We start from the raw sequence: 14,791 nt of genomic DNA, 5'->3' as shown, positions 1-14,791 counted from the left end.
ACAAGGTTCCTAAGTTAAGAATGAGGTTGAGTATAGAACAAGAGACCACTGAAGCTGTGGAGGAAGAAATAGAGGGAAAGAGCATTACAGGATAAGGTTAGAGACTTGGCTGAGACCAGGTAACACAAGCTAGGAGTTTGAAAGTATGTGGTAGCTTAAGACAGATGCAACTCTTCAGTATTGAAGGAGCTGGTGAGGTGCATGTGGGAGTGATTGCAGAGGATTACATACCTGCTACCTAGCAGGTGTGTTAAACAGATGTGTTTAAATTGTAGCAAAGTGTTATCTTCCAGAAAGTCATAAGTCACTGCTTAGTTTTTGGTTTCATTTTCACCAGGGATGGTACTTTTTAATTCATGGTTCTTATTCATGCCTTTGGTTACCCCTTTAGAAACTAGTACAAGCCAGACATCCTCTGTTATACATGCTTGCTCATACATGCTCATAAAATACAGTGGAAATAGAAAGGAAGCATTCAGTTAATGCTTTTTTGCTGAATTTCTGAATTTGTGCAGGCTTTTGGAATTTCATGTTTCCTAGTTTAGTCAGTGCAATGACCTGAAAGCCAAACAAGGTTGATTACTCAATCTTTCATTTCCACTTTTTCATTTCCCTATGTTTTAGAAGGCAAGTGACTAGGGAAGGCAGTGTACTCAAGGGTGCATAACTTCCACATTTTTAAGAGCAAACTTTTTAATATCTTTGCAGCAATCTTTTAATTAACTATCTACTAATAGGATGAGTTTTCATTTGTCACTTATAATGTTTTGTGATCCTATTAGTAAAACTAATCATTGCTTCCATATCGTCATTTTTTAAAAGTTATTTGAAGTTTATCGATGAGACTCCCTTTTAATTATTTCCTGTCCTTCTCTAAACATGTAGTGATGACAAGGAGCTATTTTAAGTTTCTCTGTAGTAGACTTTATGATAGTTCCAGTTCTTTTGCTGACCCTACAAGCAGAGGACTTAGAGGCTGTTCCTCTTCTCTCCTAATAATGACTTGCTTAAGCCACTGCCGGAATATTTACAGGTAGTCACCCACTTACATTTCAGACATTCATATTTAATCTGAGCATTGGAATTTGAATTGTATTTCCCCCCTGAAAAACAATTTACAAATGGTAATATAAATGAATAAGTTTCTAGGCTACCCTTTAAAGATCTACATAACCTACAGGGTAGCTGAAATATCAATACTGCACATTTAGGATGAAAAACATTAGGAGAATCACATTTCAGATGCACGTTAGTTCTACTACATGATGTTTAAATAGGAGGGATTCCTAAACACCTTTGTTTGTGGTGAGAGGATAAACAGTGGTCCCATGAAGATGTTCCCATTGAGGCTATGGAGAGAGCCATTGGGAACGCTTCTGGAGGAAGCCCATCCCCATCTCCTGCATGGCAGGGACTAGCTGTCTGCATGTGAGACATTCTTAAGTCAAATGGGTGTATATCAGGAGTATCTGTATGCTCTTACTAGTTACAAAAAGTGAAAAATTCATTAACAGGAATCTTAAGTGAGGGATTGAAAAGTTTATATATTTTGAAATTTCCAAAGCAGATGTTAATGTTGATAAATGCTTTTTTGATACATTTACAGACATTTCATGTTTAGTGATATTTAATTGTGTGTTCCCCTCCCCCTTGTTTTTTTTTTTTTAATCTTTGTGTGTTTTGGGACTTCCCTGGCAGTCCAGTGGTTAAGACTCTGCGCGTCCAATGTGGGGGCAGTGGGTTCGATCCCTGGGTGGGAAATGAAGATCCCACATACCGCACGGTGCGGCCAAAGAAAAAAATTTTTGTGTGTTTGGTTTTATTCCTAAAATTATTGATGATCTTTATTTTTCAAAGAAAGGAATTTAATTCACTTAACTAAAAAGAAAGAAAATGGTACTGTAATGTTAACATTTGAAACAAATTTAACTCTAGACTTATTCTACTTTTAATTCTTTACCAGGCATAATTTATTTTTATTTCAAGAGATTTTCATTATATTGGAGCTAATTTTTGATCATTCTTCTGAGTATAGTATAATTCCTGGCAAAGTGATAATTTGGAAAGTTATGTATAGAATACAGAAGAGCATGTGCTGTGGGTTCTAATTCTATTCAATGTTTATTCAGTTATTCATTCAGTTCAGATACATTTCTCAGCCCTCAACAGCTTCTTTTTCCCTATATATAAAAGGAGGCTGATGAAATCTGCTTGCCTCACAGAGTTGCTAAAGTTATTACATAAGATTGATTGGCAATGTATGACAACCCATAATACCAGCAATGGGCTGTCGTAGGATCAAGTAGGGAAAGCTTTCATGCCATTGTGTTTCTTTTCCCTGAACTCTCCTCCTTTTCATAGCCAGGTTTCTCAAAAGAATAATCTACACACATCAGCTTTACTTGTAATCTCTCATTTTTGTCAGAAATAATCACTAGTATTTAGCATTGATATTGTTATGTTAAATGTTCTTCAAATGAGTCAGGTAATCATACTATGAGTATATTTTCTTTCTTGAACATCTTCCCATCCCCCTTCAGAATGCTTTATTTTTCTGTTTGCTTTGTTTGCTGTTGTGTCTTTCACTAATTCTTTCCCAAACACTTCAATAGAACTGTAACATTCCTCTCAGTATAGTAAACACTTCCATCAAATGGTTATCCATCAAATCCATTTTAAAACCCTTTCCTTTTTTCTTGGAGGTATTCCTCTGGGAGTCTTTTGTCTTCCTAGTATAATCTGGACTGTTTGCTCTCTAGGCCTGCTGCAAAGCTTTCATCCTGTCTGTTCCTTTCCTCATCATCCTGGGAATTTCCTTTACTTCTTCTCTGTCTTGGATCATGTTTCCTGGTTCCTGTGTTTTCTTCTTTCTTGATTTATTCTCTTGTTTTGGTATAGCACATCCTCTACCACCCACCTCCTATTCCCACTCACCCCCAGCCATCCAAATCCTCTTAGGCTAGGCAACTCTCTTACAACATCTATGAAGTTTTTACTCTCCTTTCAATTCCCCTGTTGGATTGACTTCACCTCCCTTTGTGCCTCCATAGAATACTTTATCATAGCCTTGGTCTGTCATACTTATTAAGCACCTACTCTACATGTCAGGCACTGTATTCAGCACTAGACCGTCCAAGATGAAGAGAATGAGGTTCTTGTTCCCAGGGAAATTCTGAAAGGTGAAAAAGAACACCATGGTTCTCACTGGAGGCAGTACTGCCCCCTAGCGGCCCTTTGAAAAAGTGGGGGGAAGTTTTCTGTTACCACAGTAATGGGAGGGTACAAGCTGGCATTTTGTAGTCAGGAGCCAGGAATACTAAATGTCTTATAAGTGCAGCACAACTTTAGAATGTTCCACCAAACATTCATGTGTGAAAATCTGTTCATAGTTATCCAAGCCTGGGACCTAAACTCCATTTTACGCACAAACCCAAACTACTTGGTGCTTTTTACGTTGTCTTTGCTTGTGCAACAGATGGAAAACAGCTATTGTCCATCATTGTGGGTTTATAGAAGAAACATTTTTTTTAAGTAGCATATGTTTATAAAAAAAGTTAAGAATCCCTTGGATGATAGATTCATGCAATAGCAATGAAGAAGGAAATGATTGCCTTACTCTATACATAAAAGTAAGAACTTTCTAGAGTAAATGTTAAAAAAAGATTCTGTTCATTATTGTGTGTATGTTTGTATATACTGAGCTATAATATACAGTGCACAGCTTGATGAATTGGTAAACACACGTACACATTAAGACATGCAACTGCCACCTGGATCTAGATAGAGTGTCTGCATAGTTGGGAAACATAGGATAAACTTATTTTTAAAAAGTATGTTACATTTTCAAATAATGTGCCCGTTATATTTTCATGTGTACAATAAATTCAGTCAAAGTGTCCAAAAAATCTGGAAACATCAGGAAACTATCCTATTTATTACATTTTTAATACATTTTAGCAGTTGGACCCATTGTTTTATTTTATTTTTTTAACATCTTTATGGAGTATAATTGCTTTACAATGGTGTGTTAGTTTCTGCTTTATAACAAAGTGAATCAGTTATACATATATCTCCATATCTCTTCCGTCTTGCGTCTCCCTCCCTCCCACCCTCCCTATCCCACCTCTCTAGGTGGTCACAAAGCACCGAGCTGATCTCCCTGTGCTTTGCGGCTGCTTCCCACTAGCTATCTATATTACATTTGGTAGTGTATATATGTCCATGCCACTCTCTCACTTTGTCCCAGCTTACCCTTCCCCCTCCTCGTATCCTCAAGTCCATTCTCTAGTAGGTCTGCATCTTTATTCCCATTTGCCCCTAGGTTCTATATGACCTTTTCTTTTTTTTTTTTAGATTCCATATGTATGTGTTAGCATATGGTATTTATTTTTCTCTTTCTGTCTTACTTCACTCTATGACAGACTCTAGGTCCATCCACCTCACTACAAATAACTCAATTTCGTTTCTTTTCATGGCTGAGTAATATTCCATTTTATATATGTGCCACATCTTCTTTATCCATTCATCTGTTGATGGACACTTAGGTTGCTGCCATGTCCTGGCTATTGTAAATAGAGCTGCAGTGAACATTGTGGTACATGACTCTTTTTGAATTATAGTTTTCTCAGGGTATATGCCCAGTAGTGGGATTGCTGGGTCGTATGGTAGTTCTATTTTTAGTTTTTTAAGGAACCTCCAGACTGTTCTCCATAGTGGCTATATCAATTTAAATTCCCACCAACAGTGCAGGAGGGTTCTGTTTTCTCCACACCGTCTCCAACATTTATTGTTTGTAGATTTTTTGATGATGGCCATTCTGACCGGTGTGAGATAATATCTCATTGTAGTTTTGATTTGCATTTCTCTAATGATTAATGATGTTGAGGATTCTTTCACGTGTTTGTTGGCAATCTGTATATCTTCTTTGGAGAAATGTCTATTTAGGTCTTCTGCCCATTTTTGGATTGCGTTGTTTGTTTTTTTGATATTGAGCTTCATGAGCTGCTTGTAAATTTTGAAGATTAATCCTTTGTCAGTTTCTTCATTTGCAAGTATTTTTTCTCATTCTGAGGGTTGTCTTTTTGTCTTATTTATGGTTTCCTTTGCTGTGCAAAAGCTTTTAGGTTTCATTAGGTCCCATTTGTTTATTTTTGTTTTTATTTCCATTTCTCTAGGAGGTGGGTCAAAAAGGATCTTGCTGTGATTTATGTCATAGAGTGTTCTGCCTATGTTTTGCTCTAAGAGTTTGATAGTGTCTGGCCTTACATTTAGATCTTTAATCCATTTTGAGTTTATTTTTGTGTATGGTGTTAGGGAGTGTTCTAATTTCATTCTTTTACATGTACACGTCCAGTTGTCCCAGCACCACTTATTGAAGAGGCTGTCTTTTCTCCACTCTATATTCTTGCCTCCTTTATAAAAGATAAGGTGACCATATGTGTGTGGGTTTATCTCTGGGCTTTCTATCCTGTTCCATTGATCTATATTTCTGTTTTTGTGCCAGTACCATACTGTCTTGATTACTGTAGCTTTGTAGTATAGTTTGAAGTCAGGTAGCTTGATTCCTTCAACTCTGTTTTTTTCCCTCAAGATTGCTTTGGCTATTTGGGGTCTTTTGTGTTTCCATACAAATTCTGAAATTTTTTGTTCTAGTTCTGTGAAAAATGCCAGTGGCAGTTTGATAGGGATTGCATTGAATCTGTAGATTGCTTTGGGTAGTATAGTCATTTTCACAATGTTGATTCTTCCAATCCAAGAACATGCTATATCTCTCCATCTATTTGTATCATGTTTAATTTCTTTCATCAGTGTCTTATAGTTTTCTGCATACAGGTCTTTTGTCTCATTAGGTAGGTTTATTCCTAGGTATTTTATTCTTTTTGTTGCAATGGTAAATGGGAGTGTTTCCTTAATTTCTCTTTCACATTTTTCATCATTAGTGTATAGGAATGCAAGAGATTTCTGTGCGTTAATTTTGTATCCTGCTACTTTACCAAATTCATTGATTAGCTCTAGTAATTTTCTGGTAACATCTTTAGGATTTTCTATGTATAGTATCATGTCATCTGCAAACACTGACAGCTTTACTTCTTCTTTTCTAATTTGGATTCCTTTTATTTCTTTTTCTTCTCTGATTGCTGTGGCTAAAACTTCCAAAACTATGTTGAATAATAGTGGTGAGAGTGGACAGCCTTGTCTTGTTTCTGATCTTAGAGGAAATGGTTTCAGTTTTTCACCATTGGGAACTATGTTGGTTGTGGGTTTGTCATATATGGCCTTTATTATGTTGAGGCAAGTTTACTCTATGCCTACTTTCTGGAGGGTTTTTATCATAAATGGGTGTTGAATTCTGTCAAAAGCTTTCTCTGCATCTTTTGAGGTGATCATATAGTTTTTATCTTTCAATTTGTTAATATGGTGTATCACATTGATTGATTTGCGTATGTTGAAAAATTCTTGCATTCCTGGGTTAAACCCCACTTGATCATGGTGTATGATCCTTTTAATGTGCTGTTGGATTCTGTTTGCTAGTATTTTGTTGAGGATTTTTGCTTCTATGTTCATCAGTGATATTGGCCTGTAGTTTTCATTCTTTGTGACATCTTTTTCTGGTTTTGGTATCAGGGTGATGGTGGCCTCGTAGAACGAGTTTGGGAGTGTTCCTCCCTCTGCTATCATCATCATATTTCTTCAAATATTCTTTCTATCTCTGTTAGTTTACATGTGCAGGAAAGGTAAATTGAACTAAAAAGAAACAACTCTTTGCAACCAGTTACATTTTATCAGTCTAATTATGAAATGTTTTAGATCCAGTTACAACTTTCATACTCCCTTTTTTCAAAAGATGATGAATTACTTAGAGTGTTGTGTGTAGAACAAAGCTAATGGGAAATATGTAATAGAAGATTTGAGAGTCCTTTTAATAGAACCAAATGTTACTGAATTAATAGAACCACACGAAATATAGGAATCTCATTTTTTATTATAAAAATGATTTTTAAATACTTCCTATTATTGCCACATTAAATATTAAAAACTATTTTTGTACAGTGTTAAGAAATTATGTGAATATTAAATTTTTAATTCGAGTTTTAGATTGCTTTTCTTTACTCTTACTCTGAATCTATCCACAAAGGTCAACCACATATCTTCTCTGTAGTTTCTCATATTTCTGTTTTTGTCTTATCCATTCTCTATTGCCCACTGCCTTTCAACAGTGTGATCGATCTCTGAATTCTTTTTGAGTGGATGTATATACTGAATGTAATTTGAATTATGGTGGAATTTCAAAGTAGGAGATATGTTTTCTCTTGGATTTAATCTTATACTTTCTCATGTTTTAATGTAGGGAATTATTTATTTTTTTTTTTTGCGGCACGTGGGCCCCTCACTGTTGTGGCACCTCCGGCTGCGGAGCACAGGCTTCAGACGCCCAGGCCCATCGGCTGTGTCTCACGGGCCCAGCCGCTCCGCGGCACGCGGGATCCTCCCGGACCGGGGCATGAACCCGCGCCCCCTGCATCGGCAGGCGGACCCCCAACCACTGCGCCACCAGGGAAGCCCTCCATGTGTCTCTTTTAAACTGAAAGTTCCTTGAGGGGCAGAGACCATTTTTCCTTACTCTGAATACCTAACTACTGGTATTTGTCCATGGAAAGTACATAATAAATGTTAGAAGAATGGGCAGCTCCACACAGGTGTGCAAGTTTGATGAGGAGAGAATGTGGGCCTGGCTGGAAGCCAGATTGCTACAAGAGTACTGAAGGTTGGATCATTTATTTGCCATACCCAGGGGAAAATTTAATAATTGCCTGAGTGCTCTTGGGGGAATCTCCCCAAATCGTAAAAGAATTGAAATTAAATCAGCATACTATTTTAAGGCAAGGGTCCTGAGAATATAGGAGGCTGTGAACTTGGAGTGGAAAAAAATTACAGTGTTATTTTTATTAACCTCAAACTGAAATTTAGCATTTCCTTCGATTTTGAATGCAGGTAATGGTGGTAGTATTAGCAGTACCTGTAATTTTTTTTTTTTTGCTACTGGAAGCCACAGATATTTTCAGTTTCAGTTGTTGCAGACACCTCGCAATATTGTTTATACTCATTATTTTCTTATTATGGTAATTAGACCTGCCGCTCGATCTTTTTGTTTAAATCATTAATAAAGAAGCACCTGTATTACCTATTATAATTTTTAAGTAATTATATTTTAAAACATTGTTCTGAAATTCTAGAGTAAGCAAAACTGACGTATAATGATAGAAATCAGATGAGTGGTTGCTTCTTGCATAGAAGATTGGGAAAGGGGCACAAGAAAACTTTCTGGAGTGATAGAAATGTCCCATGTCTTTGGTGTACATTTGTCAAAGGTGGTTGAATGCTAAACTTAAGTTCTGCATTTAACTGTATGTACATTATACCTCAATTTAAAAAATAAATACATTAAAAAATATTCTGAGAAGGGGTCCATAGGCTTCTCCAAATTGCCAAAGAAATCTCTGGGAACTAAAAAAGGTCAAGAACCCTTTTTCTGAGGCTATCATGTTGCCTTTGCCTTTGCCTTTCTCCTTTAAGGGCCCATTCTCTCAGTTCCTTTTTTTTTTTTAATTAATTTTTATTGGAGTATAGTTCCTTTACAATGTTGTGTTTTTACTGTACAGCAAAGTGAATCAGCTATACATATACATGTATTCCCTCTTTTTTGGATTTCCTTCCCATTTAGGTCACCACAGAGCATTGAGTAGAGTTCCCTGTGCCATACAGTAGGTTCTCATTAGTTATCTATTTTATACATAGTATCAATAGTGTATGTCAGTCCCAGTCTCCCAGTTCATCCCACCCTGCCCCTTCCCCCTTGATATCCATGTTTGTTCTCTACATCTGTGTCTCTGTTTCTGCTTTGCAAATAAGATCATCTATACCAGATTCCACATATATGCGTTAATAAAAGATATTTGTTTTTCTCTTTCTGACTTACTTCACTCTGTATGACAGCCTCTAGGTCCATCCACGTCTCTACAAATGACCCAATTTCGTTCCTTTTTAAGGCTGAGTAACATTCCATTGTATATGTGTACTGCATCTTCTTTATCCATTCATCTTTCGATGGACATTTAGGTTGCTTCCGTGACCTGGCTATTATCAGTAGTGCTGCTATGAACATTGGGGTGCATGTGTCTTTTTGAATTATGGTTTTCTCAGGGTTTATGCCTAGGAGTGGGATTGCTGGGTCATATGGTAGTTCTATTTTTAGTTTTTTAAGGAACCTCCATACTGTTCTCCATAGTGGCTGTAATCAATTTACATTCCCACCAACAGTGCAAGAGGGTTCCCTTTTCTCCACACCCTCTCCAGCATCTCTCAGTTGCCTTTGCTATTCATTTTCTTTATTCTAAATGTGTTCTCACTTTTTTGAGCCAAGAAAGGTCAGAAAAGAAAAAGAGCAGCTATGAAAGAAATTCTTTGCTTGGCTTATTTGCCAATCTGTTGAAGTCAGTAAAACTGTGGCCTTCCTAACATAGTTATATACTTGCTTAGACTTTAAGAAATTTCTAGTGAGAACTACTCTTCTAAAAACTAATTTGTAGGGGCTTCCCTGGTGGCGCAGTGGTTGAGAGTCCGCCTGCCGATGCAGGGGACACGGGTTCGTGCCCTGGTCCGTGAAGATCCCACATGCCGCGGAGCGGCTGGGCCCGTGGGCCATGGCCGCTGGGCCTGCACGTCCGGAGCCTGTGCTCCGCAACGGGAGAGGCCACAACAGTGAGAGGCCCGCGTACCACAAAAAAACAAACAAAAAAAACCAAAAAAAACTAATTTGTAGATGATTTCATAATGGAATGATTTTTCTTATCTCCAGTTTCACTTGGAGTTTTATTAGGATTTTTATACAGAGGTATCATTAAATATGCAGTTCTGTTATGAAGTAGGCATGAACATTTGTAACACAGATTGGAAGAAAAGAAAATGTATTAGGAATCAGAAAAGCATTGAGTGGGGCTTCCCTGGTGACACAGTGGTTAAGAATCTGCCTGCCAATGCAGGGGACATGGGTTCGAGCCCGAGTTCAGTAGTTGTGGCTCGTGGGCTCTAGAGCGCAGCCTCAGTAGTTGTAGCGCACGGGCTCAGTTGCTCCACGGCATGTGGGATCTTCCCAGACCAGGGTTCAAACCCGTGCCAGGCACATTCTTAACCACTGTGCCACCAGGCACATCCCTGTCTATCATTTTATACTTATAACCATAAGTTTTTCTCTGCTATTCTAATATTTTCACGGTCTTTTTATTTATCTGGATAAACTTAATAGGACACTTGTTTTAAATAGATTACAAAGTATTCTAAGAAAGATTGAGCCAAGGTGAATAATTCTAACAGACTGTCGTCCAGATAGCATCTGCATGTCTTTTATGACTTCGTATTAGATAAAAAGCCTAAAATACTGTTTGACGGTTTCTTTGCAGCCCCTCGTATGGAAAATTTGAAATGCAGAGGAGAAAAAATAGCTAAGGAGATCAGTGAAGCCATGAAGGTAAAAGCTACATACTAAATTATAAGTGAATAACATGTGTGGCTAAGTGTTTGCTTTTAGCATTCTTAGGTGTTTTAGTCTGTTGTAACAGGTATTCTCAGTAGTCTTTTAAATAGATCTTTAATGAATTATTAATTGACGGTAACATTCAGAATAATTACCATTTATTAGACACCTACTATGTGCCAGTATTATACCTGGCTTCTTTAAAGGTTGGTTATATTTTTGAGTTCTGAGAGTTAGCAATCCATCACACAATTTTGGATGATAATACCAGTTAACATTTAGCCAGCATTTAGTCTGGATTAGGCACCATCTAACTGCTTTACATGTATTATATTTCCTCATTTAATCCTTACACTAACCCTCTGAGATAGGTACTGCTACTGTTTTACAGATAAGGAAACCAAGGCACAGAGGGGCTAAGTAGATTGCCCAAATAAGTAATTGTGCCAGGATTTAAACCCTAGATGTTTAGCTCCAGAGCCTATACTGTCAGCCACTATATTATTCTGTGTTGATGCAAATAATCAATAAACAATATACAGTAAGAATAGAAGAAGAGTTTTATTAGAGCCAAACTGAGGACTATAGCCCAGGAAACAGCTTCTCAGTAGCTCTGCTGGGACTGCTCCGAAGGGGTAGGGGAGGAGAGAAGATATATGAATTTTTTTGGCTGGAAAAAATGTGGTCAAGGTTACAGCTTGGTAAAAGATTACTGCTAACCACAAAGAACAGACATCTCAAGTTAATGAATTTAGGATTTTTTCTGTGTATGGGAAGATGCAAGAATCTGGGGTCGTTGAAATTCATCCTTAAATATGCATCTTAACTATCTAGAAGCCTATACATCCAAAGCACAGAATGCCTGAATTCCCCTGAGGGCTCACTGTCTTGGGTGGCTGCAGTGGGTTGCAGCTTAACCCTTTATGTAAGTGGATGATGAACAAATTCTTTTCTTTAATGATGAAAGCAGGTGTACAATGTATGTTTGACAGACCACAAGACAGGCTGTTTCAGTTAGCATAAAGTTCAGCCTAAATCATGTATAAGCCAGAGTGATTTCCCCATACCTCAATATGTGAAAATTTCTTCCATCAACTGTATATCCAACTTGGAGTTTAATATTATTATCATAAATTGTTTATATTATTGACATTTATTTTGCCCAAACAGAAAATATTTAGATTTCTAGTACAGGAAAATTATTTTAAAACTCCTTCAGAATCTCCTCTGTTTTGATCATCTTCTGTAACACTCTTTTGTGGTTTGTACTGATGCCATGATTTTCTGGTACTCACACTTCTCACTTCTCTCATAACGTTTTTTTTTTTTTTTTTTTTTTGCGGTATGCGGGCCTCTCACTGTTGTGGCCTCTCCCGTTGCGGAGCACAGGCTCCGGACGCGCAGGCCCAGCGGCCATGGCTCACGGGCCCAGCCGCTCCGTGGCATGTGGGATCTTCCTGGCCCGGGGCACGAACCCGTGTCCCCTGCATCGGCAGGTGGACTCTCAACCACTGCGCCACCAGGAAAGCCCTCATAACATGTTCTTAATCAGGAGTTGACAAACTGTGGTGGGACAGGGTAAAATCCAGCCTGCCACCTGTTTTTGTAAATAAAACTATTTTGGAACACAGCCATGTACATTCGTTTACTTATTGTCTATGGCTTCTTTACATTACAACAGGAAAGTTGAATAATTGCGACAGAGATGTAAAGGCCCTCAGAGCCTAAAATGTTTACTGTATGGCCCTTTACAGAAAAAATGTGCTGATCCCTGCTCTTGATAATTAAGATTTCTAAAATACTTACTATCGTAAAATATGGAATTTCAGACATTAAATTTTAAACTCTGAAATTCTGTTACCTCCTGTTTTGCCAGAGTTTTATTTTACTACCAGGCATTATAGGAACAGAACATATCTTTTTAGTTTTAGCTTTTTGTTAAAATTCCTCAGCTAAAACTGGTATTTTAAGGTAAAGTTGAATATCTATGACCTAAAAAATTAGGTTTTAGAAAAAGCCTTGATCTGAAGAGTTAAAATACTCAAGTGTTGTGTCTATCTCTGTGTGTTTGCGTTTCAACCTGAGATTAATGTTAAGTATTACTGTTGTTTGTTTTTTAAGTCCTTGCCTGCATTAATTGAACAAGGAGATGGATTTTCCCAAGTTTTAAAGATGCAGCCTGTTATCCAGCTGCAGAGAGTCCACCAAGAAGTGTTTTCCGGTTGTTGTAGGAAACCAGATGTTAAACCTGAGAGCTTTATAGCACAAATAGAAACCACACCAGCAGAGAGTTCTGCTAGGAAAGACACTGACTTGGTACTGAGAAGAAAGCAAACTAAAGACTGCCCCCAGAGAAAATGGTATCCACTGCGGCCAAAGAGGATCAGTCTTGACACCTAAACTCTTTTTGTCTTGGGAGTTGAGATTAGGCACTATCAACATTTAGATTCCAGCTTAATGCCTGGACGGGACTTCATTTAAAACAACAGATAAGTAGTGATTCTTTTACACAAATATAGTAGCTCTGTGCTGGGGTATGATGTAATATTGTATTTCTTTCCTCACCTTTGCATTGATAGTCAGTGAAAAGCGTATTGTTTGAATATTGGCACAAAGCCTGTCAATGGTCATTAAGAGTGCAAACTTTTACTGTCCTTGAATACCATCAACACTTGGCTGCCTTATAGCTTTTATGGAATTTCAGAAGTAACATATTCCATTGGGTTTCCTGGATATACATATTTCTTTTTAAAAAAGAGCTGTGTGACAGTTGTCATTATTTAAGGACTGAAAGTCATCATCAGTTCTGCACAGGAGCAGATGCAGTCCTCCCCCACCCCTGCAAAGCAGTTTGATTTATCAAATTAGCATGCAGGTGACAAGACTGGCTCTGACTTTGTTACTCTAAGTTCCGCTAATTTGGATTTGTGGGATTAATTTTAGGATTTTTTGGTTTTGTTTTGTAAGGTAAAGAAGATGATTATTTTGTGAAGATGATTATTATGTGTAAAAATTTCTGTTAGAAATAAAAATTGGCATGTAGCCAATGTTTCTTACCCACACTTTTGTTTTCCATAGATCTCTTAACTTTTAAACATAATTTGACTTGGAACTAATAAGTTTCTTTTCAGGATTTCTCATTATTTCTTTGTAAATGACTCCAGGTCAAAAATATATATCAGATTAATACATTAAACAAATTGTCATTGTGGAACAAATATAGATGCAATCATACTGAACTATTTTACATTTAAGAATGTTTATATATCAAGTATATAATCATTGGTAGAAGTCTGAGAAAGCTATATTGCCTATACTTCTAACATTAACTGCAGTTTCTTATCTCTTATTGTGTCTCTTACATTAATACATTGTAGGCAGTGTCATCTAATTTGCCAACTGTTTCCCTATTAATGACTGAATACCTTCATTCCTTTGCAGAGGAATTTACTAATCATGAGGCTGGAAAATCCGTACTTCTCTTGTTCATTATGTCTTAATAATCATAAAAGTCTAAATGTGACAGAAAATCTGTCTCAGTGAAGAAAACTTACAAAGCTACTTCATCGCATTCTGTATTTGAATGTTACAACTTGAGATCTGTATATTCGTACACAGCAGTGTGTTTTTTATTAAAATAATGTACAAAGACTTCAACCTTATACTGTGTATTTTTTTTTAATTAACTTATTTATTTTTGGCTGCATTGGGTCTTCGTTGCTGCGTGCAGGCTTTCTCTAGTTGCGGCGAGTGAGGGCTACTCTTCGTTGTGGTGCGCGGGCTTCTCATTGTGGTGGCTTCTCTTGTGGAGCACAGGCTCTAGGCATGTGGGCTTCAGTAGTTGTGGCTCGCGGGCTTCAGTAGTTGTGGGTCGCAGGCTGTAGAGCGCAGGCTCAGTAGTTGTGCCGCACAGGCTTAGTTGCTCCACGGTATGTGGGATCTTCCCCGACCAGGGCTCAAACCCGTGTCCCCTGCATTGGCAGGCAGATTCTGAGCCACCAGGGAAGCCCCTGTGTGTTTTTAAGAGTTGTCTCAGGCCTTCTTGAGCTCAGCTTTAGTTAGATGGTAGATCAGCACCTTGCATTTCAGAACATACTAAATTTCACTTTAAAACTGTTTTTAGTCTACAGAATATTGCTATACAAATGCAGTGCTAACTTTTTCATAGTACAGAATTCTGTATGAGTAGTTTCACTTCAGAAGCATGCAGACAAAAGAATTATTGTTAATTCTCCTAGATTAGATAATTACAATGTGTTT

General features: G+C 37.5%; 1 protein-coding gene across 2 annotated transcripts in view; it reads left to right on the top strand.

The window, feature by feature from the left end:
* Positions 1-14,193, top strand: part of NSL1 (NSL1 component of MIS12 kinetochore complex) — a 38,255-nt gene extending 24,062 nt beyond the window's left edge. The window contains exons 5-6 of one of the 2 annotated variants that reach the window (XM_004275266.3): positions 10,458-10,525; positions 12,653-14,193. In XM_004275266.3, the coding sequence (XP_004275314.1) occupies positions 10,458-10,525; positions 12,653-12,931 (347 nt within the window). In that variant the 3' untranslated portion in view covers positions 12,932-14,193. Of the gene's footprint in view, positions 1-10,457; positions 10,526-11,920; positions 12,162-12,652 lie in introns of those variants that run through there. The other variant, XM_049709417.1, reaches the window with a different exon arrangement.
* Positions 14,194-14,791: the final 598 nt, after the last annotated feature.

Source organism: Orcinus orca, chromosome 1, assembly GCF_937001465.1.
Source record: "Orcinus orca chromosome 1, mOrcOrc1.1, whole genome shotgun sequence".
NCBI lineage: Eukaryota > Metazoa > Chordata > Mammalia > Artiodactyla > Delphinidae > Orcinus > Orcinus orca.
Note: the sequence above shows the minus strand (reverse complement) of the source record. Positions and strands in the feature narration are given on the sequence as shown.